This window comes from Nanorana parkeri, unplaced genomic scaffold, assembly GCF_000935625.1.
Source record: "Nanorana parkeri isolate BGI_ZX_2015 unplaced genomic scaffold, ASM93562v1 scaffold570, whole genome shotgun sequence".
Taxonomy (NCBI): domain Eukaryota; kingdom Metazoa; phylum Chordata; class Amphibia; order Anura; family Dicroglossidae; genus Nanorana; species Nanorana parkeri.
The window spans coordinates 602,956-612,989 of record NW_017306838.1 but is presented as its reverse complement, the minus strand read 5'-3'; the positions used below and the strand labels follow the sequence as shown (position 1 = coordinate 612,989).

The 10,034-nt window shown below is 39.6% G+C and overlaps 1 protein-coding gene across 1 annotated transcript in view; it reads right to left on the bottom strand.

The window, feature by feature from the left end:
• Positions 1–1,222: 1,222 nt before the first annotated feature.
• Positions 1,223–10,034, bottom strand: part of PDILT (protein disulfide isomerase like, testis expressed) — a gene marked incomplete at its 5' end in the record, with an annotated part of 33,042 nt that continues 24,230 nt past the window's right edge. The window contains 5 exon segments of the mRNA XM_018562286.1: positions 1,223–1,288; positions 2,947–3,033; positions 5,283–5,464; positions 7,102–7,222; positions 8,785–8,982. Coding sequence (XP_018417788.1) covers positions 1,223–1,288; positions 2,947–3,033; positions 5,283–5,464; positions 7,102–7,222; positions 8,785–8,982 — 654 coding nt within the window.

The window sequence follows — 10,034 nt, the reverse complement described above, 5'->3', positions numbered from 1 at the left end:
ATTTGTCCACCACCAAAAAAATCTAAAACTTGGTATTTATTTATATATTTCATTTAGAACCAATTCCTGGAATTATATAATCATGGCTATAATCATTGCTGTATTTATTATTATTATAATATCTATGTGAATAATATAGACTACCTCCAAACCTCCTGATGAAGCTTTTGGCAAAACACGTAGAAGGCTGGATACAGTACAGAACTACAGATCAATTTATGACAATTATGATTATATATAAAAACTCACAAAAGGTTATTACTTAAGGATATTGACATTAAAATGTATTGCATATTTTTTTCCTGTTAAGTTGTGGCATCAGAAATAAAGGCAATGTTGTTGTTGGATGAACACTGTAGTTACAAATTCTGACAAGATTGCCAGGTTTTTTTTAAATACCTCCTGCCAACCACCAATGTAAGGGGGCATTATTCCTTTCACTGACCACCAATGGAAGTGGGAAATTCTTCCTCCCATGGCAAACAATGTATTGGGAGGGGCATTATTCTTCCCACTGACCACCAATGTCAGGGTGGCACTGCTCCACTGACCACCAATGTAAGGGGAACACCAATGTAATAAATAGGCCAGAAATACTTTAAATAGTACACATTTCAGAAGTTCTACAATCTCATCAGGGCTTGAGCAACAATGAAACTAAAGTGATATGGACAGACAGATATGAGAACTCCTGAATGACTTTTCTGCCAAATTGGAGCAATTTTCTGCCTAACCGCATACGCCTAACCTAAAGCATATTGCTCTTAACAAATTCCATCAGGAATTTGTTCCATCATTGGGAAATGTCTGCTTACTGTATCTTTCATGGGGATTCTAGCTAATATATGCGTCACAGAGTTTAGTGGCAATGCATGCAAAACTCTTGTAAAAGTGTGTAAAATCCACAACACGTATACAAAGCCCCACCCCTGCAATGCACCTAAAACATGCAGATGTGTATGGGTCCTAATCCTGCACTGAAAAAAAAAATTAGAATTAGATTAATTGCTTTGGTAAAACAGACTGAGAGTTCTTTTGTCATATATCTGTATAGATAAAACCCAACAGGGATATGTCAAGCAAGTGTATTGACAGTTGTAGTGTTCACACTTGGTTGAATAATAAACACAAGAATACTACGATTACAGTTTGGCATTTACTTCAAAGTTTATGCAACATTTTGAATCGCAAAATAGATTTTGGCGTTAACACAGATACACAGCTACAACTCTTCCTTAATCTTCTTTGCATCATCTTCACTGCTTGATTGGCTCGATTCAGAAGGGTCCTATAAAAGTTAGAATATATAGAATATATAATATAGTTCTAGAATATAGTGCAATATTGAAGTTATTAAAGGAGAACTATGGGGTACTAGCGTCCTCCCGTGACCCAAAGCTCAGTATATTGCGAGCTACAGCTCACAGTATACTAAGACCACCGCAGCCAGGACGGATCCCGACATTACTGTCGAGATCCACCCAGCTGCGTCATTGACAGCTGGCTCTGCCTATCTGGAGGGAGAGCCAGCTGTACCCGCCCCCTCCCCCGTCTGTTCCGCCAGTCAGCGCTGGAGGATCTGAGAGGGGCAATCCCTGCAGGGAGCCACGAGTGACAGTCACGGTTCTCTGCTGATCGAGAAGTGAGCGAGCAACGGTATGTGTTCGCTCACTCCCCGATCTATTGAGCCGACGTGTGACAGTTTCATTGTCACATGTCGGCTCGAACTATGAGGTTGAGTGAAAATCACTCACCTCATAGTTCTTCTTTAACCTCCTGCTGTCCGCCCGTTAAGAAAAAACGGACGGACGGCAAACTTGCATTGGCGGGTTGCCGTCTCCAGGCAGCATTTTTTTCCTGATATGGTAAATAAGTTGCGCTTGATCTAAATAAATGTGGATTCCAAAGTGGAAAATATCATGAATAACACACGAACATCTATACAAATAACCAAATATTCTATCCTAATGTGTGATCGATAGGTGTATGATCAAACCCTCAATATGGACCAATCTCTTAGTTCCAAGAGAGCCATAATCAGTGTGGAAATATCCAAAATTCTTATTTAAGCATGTGATACGTGAAACTTGTATTCATCCACCCCACATCAATAATTCTTGTGTGACAAACGCCCCACGATCACTTAGTGTGGCTCTGAGTAATCTGTGACAAACGTAACACAAAACAAATACAGCAACCTAGTTGCAATCCTTATATGAATAACCCGTGGGTTTAACACTCTTGCATGTGTGAACTTGATCTAGTAGACAACGGTAGTGATTTCAAATACCTAATCGTGAAAATATAATCTTCCTAATAATAATAATATGCACACACTCGTTAGTGTCTCAGTGACCAAAAATAGGCAGTGAATAAATATGAATTAATAAATCAAATATATGTTCTAATTCTCCCCTCAAAGTGTATACAGGGAGTTAAATAATATAAAAACCAACCATGTACCAACAAGCAAAAAATATATTAAAAAAAATATATATACAGGTGAAACTCGAATAATTAGAATATCGTGCAAAAGTAATTGCAGTAATTGCTGCAAAAGGGGCCCAAACCAAGTACTGAGTACATATGCATGCTTGTACTTTTCAGAGGTCCGATATTGTAACACATATAAAGAAAATAAAACTCTAGTGCACATTAACACTGCCATTGTTGGGTAGATCTATCACATCCCCAAAATGCTTTGCTGATCTCTAGTGTCCATTGACATCTTACTTTTGTCTGCAAAATGAGTGGTATTGGATTATGGGCATTTGGTGTCCTTATACACATAGGGGATGATTTATAAATCATCTTCCAAGACATATGCTGGTCAAATGCCATCCGCACGGCATTCTCACCACTAAATAGAGCCAAGGAGCATTATACCGTATACATCTTTAAAATAATATCTGCTGTTAAAGGTAATAACATATAGATTTGCATTACCACTTCTTTGGTATTTGATGACCTGAGTTCATTTTCTAAGAACTCAGTGAATGCCTTGATTGTTTTGTCTCCTGTATAGCGGGCAGACTTTGAAGAAAAGAAAAAGTTAGATAATTATTGAGTTTTTCTAAACAGAACAAATGTACAGGGTGTGAAAAAACACATATCTCAATAAAGACATACAAACACCACCCACTTGTTCAAAAATATAGTTCAGTTTTTACCTAGATATTTCTGCCGTTCATCAGTTCATCTCACTATATTTTGTTGGTAATTTGGCTACCCTGCATTCAATGCAGGGGAACTATGCACTTTGTTGACTCTCAAACACAGATGACAAATTATCAGTACGAGATCAGAGAATGGAGACAGTCAGGAGATGATGAGGTCTCTTTACACAGGCACAGCTAAAAATGAAGAAGATTACAGCCACCGGAACTAGGGAACACTGTCCTACTCATGTCAGTAAGCTGCTGGAGGGTTCTAGTTTAGGCATACCTCCCAAACTTCTGAGACGGTAATCCCTGTGCCAGTAACGCGGATCATGAGTAGGGTTGCCACCTGTCCAGGATTCACCCGGACAGTCCGGGTTTTGAATGCTGTGTCTGAGTTTTATGGCAGCAGAAACCCGGACACAAGATGTCAGGCAGACAGGGGCAACCACAATTAAGATAGGGGCTACTGGCCCCTCACTGAAAATAGTCTCTACTGTGATATTTACATATGAATGGGCAGTGCTATTTACATATGAATAAGCCACGACTCATTCTCCCCCAAAAATGTCCACGCGTCGCTAGAGTGTTCGGGTTTTGCTTTTGAAGAAAAGGTGGCAACCCTCATCATAAGGATTAATGTGCAAGAAATGATTGGGTTAACCAAAAATTGCTTTATTTTCATCACTACTTTTCCTTTTCCTTTAGCTTTTCTAAAAAAAATGGGGGATGACCTGGCTGCTGTTGTCCTCCATCTTGCCCCTCTATCTATAGTGTTATAAAAAGTCTCTTCTGCTGTCGCTGCTTAATGCAGCTAAAGCTTGGATCCCTCTCCACTGGAAGCAGACCTCTCCTCATCAACTTATGGTTATCCAAGGCCAACGAAATTAAGACAATGGAGGAGCTTATGGCACCGTAAGGAGGAACGATTTTGCAATACTTGGTTTTACTGGTCTGATTTTGTCTCCTAACCGGATTAGCGTTCCCTGAGCTGTAAGTTTTGAGTTGACTTCCCTCCCTACTTTGTCTGTCTTGGAGAATGATTACTGTACTGTTTTTAAAATGATGTGCTGGCTGCTTTTATTTGGTCTTCCTTTTTTTTTGTATTTGTTTCTTTTTCTATTTAGTTTATATACCAATCAGCCATCACATTATGGCCACTGACAGGAGCAGTGATGTCCACAGCCAAAAGCACCTGCGATGGGCATGTGAGCATCAGAACTTGATCACAGAGCAATGGAAGAAGGTGGCCTGGTCTAGTGGCACAGTCACACTTTCTTTTACATGTGGATGGCCAAGTGCATGTGTCGCTTACCTGGGGAAGAGATGGCACCAGGATGCACTATGGGAAGAAGGCAAGCCAGCAGAGGCAGTGTGATGTTTTGGACAATGCCATTTATGTGGATGTTACTTTGACATGTACAACCTACCTAAATATTGTTGCTGACCAAGTACACCCCTTCATAGAAATGGTATTCCCTGATAGCACTGGCCTCTTTAAGCAGGATAATGCACTCTGCCACACTGCACAAATGGTTTAAGAATGGTTTGTATAACACAAAAATGGGTTTGAGGTGTTGATTTGGCCTCCAAATTCTCCAGATTTCAATCCAATTGAGCATCTGTGGAATGTGCTGGAAAACAAGTCCCATTCCATGGAGGCCCCACCTCATAACTTACAGGACTTAAAGCATCTGCTACTGCTGGCTTGATGCCAGATACCACAGCATACCTTCAGAGTCTAGTGGAATCCATGCCTCAAAGGGTCAGGGCTGTTTTGGCGGTAAACGGGGAACCTACGCAATATTGGCAGGTGGTCATAATGTTATGGCTGATCGGTGTATAAAAAAACCTAAAATAGAATTTAAAAAGTGTACATTGTTTGAAAGTACTCTTCCTCTTTGTTCTCAAATAAGGAGTTGCAGGAAGATAGAGGAATGGGTCAGCCATTGACTTCTTCAGAGTCATGGCAGCCCGGTTTCTGAATTAATATATAGATGCATGCATTCAGAACATTTTTTTACATACAGGCACATAAGTTTCATACTGTTAGTTTTGGAGTACAGGTTCACTCTAATAAGCATTAGTCTATGATTGTGTCACATTTTCAGATCATTTTCTTACCTGGTTATCTGATCCTGCAGGGAAGAAACGGAAATAGGGGTAGCGATCCAGCACTATAAGCTGAATGTCATTTGCTGTACAGTCTATTTTAGCAATTGTCACATTTGTGTTATTCATATATCTTTTTCCTAAATCCTCCCACATTGGTAGTAGTTCTTGACATTCTTTGTTCCAGGGAGCATCTGTAATTGGGAAGATGAAATAACAGTCTTACTAAATGAGCAAGTTATTTATGTGTACGCGGATGCTAATGCAATGCCTCCTACATGCTTTTTTTTCCTGTTCCCAGCTACTTTTAGATATATGGAAAAAGATAGCGAGTAGGTGGAATTTAGCACCACAGCCCTGTACCCATTTCTGATATCTACCATAAGACAGACAAAGCTTACGAAGAGACATCTGAATCTACTTCCGATCACAAAATTGCGTCTTTTTATCACCACCTCTGAAATAAATAATTTACCACGAGGAGGAGTTAATACTGTTGAGTAAGCACCCTTATTTATAAGAAGTATTCTCTGAAACATAAACCTCAAAGCAGACCTTCACTCCCAAAAAGGACTTTGCATCCCTCATTCCTAGCAATCGAAAACCAAAACTTTTACAAATGTTTTTTGTTTCATTTCTAACTCCAGCCCACTCCCTGCCTAGATTCAATGCAAGAATGAGATACCTAGTAGCCACCCAGGATTTCTTCGTTAGCCATCTCAGGAGGCATCGGCTTCCACACTGCAAGTGGAGGAGGGTGGACCTGGCGATGCATCACTGGGGGCCATTTGAAAGAACCCAGAAATAATAGCTGGCTCCTGATGACATAAGGAAAGAAGATGTTGGAGTAGTATTAGTGACAATTAGATCTAAGATGGCATTTTTTCTGGTAGGAGTCTCCACCTGTGTGGCAGGGGATCGGCAGATCACTGCAGGACACAACTGGATTTGCTGTTCATGTGAGTATGTTTATTGTGGATAACCCCAGTAAGAATGGGGTATGAGTGGGGAAGAGTTATAGTTTTTTATTTCTGTCTGTGAAGTATTTGGGGAGGGACCTCACTCCCAGTCCTTATGACACCAGTGTAAGAAATAGTAGGTGAGGTCATCACTGAGACAAGAGAGCAGTAAGCCATTGCAAGAAGATTTAACCCTTCCTTACTCTACTGACTGTTTATATTTCAGGACTGCAGAGTGATCTTACACTGTTACTGAAGCATTTTTATTCTCTTACTGATATCAGTGAAGTGGGTTGCAAATCATTCATGCAGTTGGGTTAGGAATTGCTGAAAGGATAAGTTGTAAACTGAAGTACTTTCCTGGGGAATACCCAGTACCTTGTCAGTTGCAGGAATCTATTGCTCCTCAATAGGACCCAACTTAAACTAAACTTGCATTAGCACATTTATCCTTAAGGTGGCCATACAAAGCTAGAAATTCATGGGTGGCCCCACCGACAACAAACTTTGAATAATCAAAGGGACCGCGCAGAAAAAAGTTGGCTGACATTACGCAGCTCCACAAACTGTGATTTTAAAATGAAAGGAGCCTGGTGGAAAAAAGTTGGCTCAACACAAAAAGTTGGTTGAACAATGACTGTAACCAATCAGCTGCAGTCACTGTAAGGGTATTCTGATAGCCATGGGTGATGGCCTTTAGAATACATTACCTTGCAGTCGAGTTTTGTCCATCTACAATGTTTAATGTGGATGGGGGAATCAAGAGATTTCTTTACATGTATGGCCACCTTTATTCTTACTTGTTACTACATTTAAATACAGTTTCGCTTTGTCTCTGTACCATATTGGAAAATTAAAATATCTATACTTACAAAACATAACAAAGGCATTGCTTGATTTATTAAATGCCACTTTGTTAAAGTTCTTCCCCACCAACACTTTAACAGGATGTTTGTCCCAGTCGCTAGGGATCTCTTCACTGTTGGTTTGCGGCTGTTTTAAAAATAAATGAGTTCTATAAATATAATACCTATGGCAATATAATAAAACGAGAGTGCCAATCAGATTACACAAATACACTCATACTAAAAACTGTACCCCAAAAAGTATAAGACAGTATGGCAATACTCTGAAACAAGAAATGTTTCACCACAGCATCATGTGCTTCCTCTCATGCTTTCATACTTCATAATGTCAAAATGCACTTCAGGGGTAACAGTTAAAGTCTAATTGGTTATTATTAGCATCACAGAGAGTTTTTCATCCACACTCCCTTTACCTTCTGCCCTTCAGTCATATACAGTACAATCAAAACTGTCCTGAGGAAATTTCTGCTCTGGTCTCCTTTTATCCCAGGTGTTGGTTATGTGTTTTCTGCTCATGGAGACAAATAGAGTTTAGGCAGAGCCCTTGTCAGGTTAGAACTTCTGCAAGTTTGTTGTATTTTGGGGAGATATCCTTTTATATACTGTCTCGTTTACAATGATGTTACTGTAGCAGGGAATGACGGGAAATCGCTAATGGAGCTAAAAATGACTCAGGCAGAGCCACTGTTTTTACATCACTTTCATCAAAGACCAAAATCTGGGATAGGGGCTAATATGACCTGAACTTTAGATGGTAATGTTGACAAGTATGAATTTCCTATACTGTTACATTTTTAAGTAGAAAAGTCAAAGCATTACATTCAGTTAAAAAGATTGTGAAAATCCTTAAAGGTACGTTCCAGGCAAAGTGGAAAATTAAGCTGGTCATACACTGGTAGATTTTTGTGTGAATGTTCATACATAAAATATTGTCAGAACATTTGATAATGCCATCAGAGGCTTGGTGAGTGTGGTTTGAAATTTCCTTTGGTTGTAACATATGGTTTTGGAAAGGAATGGAGTTTCCCAATAAAAACCACATTCACTGTTTACATTTTATTCCCTCTAGAAAAAAATTCCATTCTGCGCCTTCAATTTTTTTCCTCGCTATGGTCAAAAACAATCTTCGATTTGAACCCATTAACTATTAGAAAAAAATTGTTTTCAGAACGTTTGTTGGAATTTTTAACAAAATTCTACTGGTGTATGGCCAGCATTGTAGCTTGAAACATATGCATGAGACAACACTTACTTGCCTGGGCTAATTTTTGGGATACTAGACCTCGCCATAGTATAAGTTCATTGTTGCTAGTAATTTGGTAGTGGAACACCAGTTTCTGAATTAAAAGAATGTACTAGCCAAGTATTTTTACTCCCACCCACCCTATACTCCTGACTGTTCATCACACACAGAGGCAGAGGATCTACAAACCACAGAATTCAGAGTGACAAAAATCTGCACAGCAACACGTGAGAATTGTGGAGAGGAATATATGGGAAGGTTCTATAAAATTTAAGTTTAATTGAGTAAGATATTTATTTTATTAGAGCTGCAGTGTTTCCTGAAAAGCATTATAGAATCATTAAATTATTTTATTTTCTCCTTGTTGCTCCTGAACTGACAAACAAACTCTCTATATATTCATCTCTGAGATTCAGTCAGCAAAGAATCTGAAATCTGTATATTACCTTGGCTTTTCCATCCAAATACCTTTGGCAGAATTTTCTGACATTTTCAAAAGTGACATCATCAGCGGGCATTCTGTATTTTATATCACTTGTTAAATTCAGAATACGGACTGCCGGGGTATCAACTTCTGTGACACGAAAATATTCAAAGAGTCGACCATTACGAGTTTCATCCGTATCAGCCAAAACAAAGACGATCTAGGAGATCAAAAACAGGCGAACTTCTGTAAATAGTATAAAAATATATAAATAATAATAAACCTGTACTATTTATATCCATAGAATCGTCTTTTACCACAGTGAAGTGGTGGTTGTAGCCTATAGAAATCAATCATAAATTACCTTTTATTGGTCTGCCCACTCTAAGTTGTTGAATGTTGAATTTGTGTGGCCATGAGTTTTCACACCATTGATATTTGAATTACAATAATAAATAAGCCTATATGTCATCAGGGCCGGCCTTAGGCCTTTAGGCGCCCTGTGCTCTCTCCCCCTCACCGCTCCGCCATCCTGACAGCAGGCAGCGCTCCCTCCTGCGCCCCCCCTGAAGGGGGGGGGCGGACGAGGGAGCGCTGTCATATCGGATGGCCAGCGCCCAGCGGTGAGGGGGAGAGAAGCCGCCCCCAGGACGAGCTGTGTCGGCCGCACGGCGCCCTTGTTGCCATGGCGCCCTGTGCGGCCGCACTGCTCGCACACCCCTAAGGCCGGCCCTGAATGTCATTGTCTACCATGATCTCTTAAATGCTCAATGTTCCCTAAATGTTAGGTCCTTTTTTAGATAAAAAAATATATATTTTTGCAGTTATTGCAATAAAATATACTGTACATTATGCGGATCTCTAATCTCCAACGTGGATGCAGACAGCAAAGCTAATGGGTGCACTGGCTTTGCCCCACACTAATGATATGAAATGCTTTTATTACTATTGTGTATTAAAATACTGTAGTAAAAGTAGTTGTACTGTTAGTCATCAAATGCAGAACTTTTAGAGTTTAAGTAATACCCTATATTGGCTGGCTTAAGTAATTTTTGTAATATTTTGTATTGCTCTGAAAGACTGCATCTTTAACCAGTTTTACACATACCACACACATTTCCTAAAAAAGTTTCATCTGAATACTTTTGGCCTGTGTAGTATGTCAAATGTAAAAATTGCTCTGGTCTATAAGAGGTAGCCATGTTAGCCAATAAAGGATTTCACTTAGGGACCGTTCACATCAAAATCTCACCTAAAACATAAGTAAGCTTT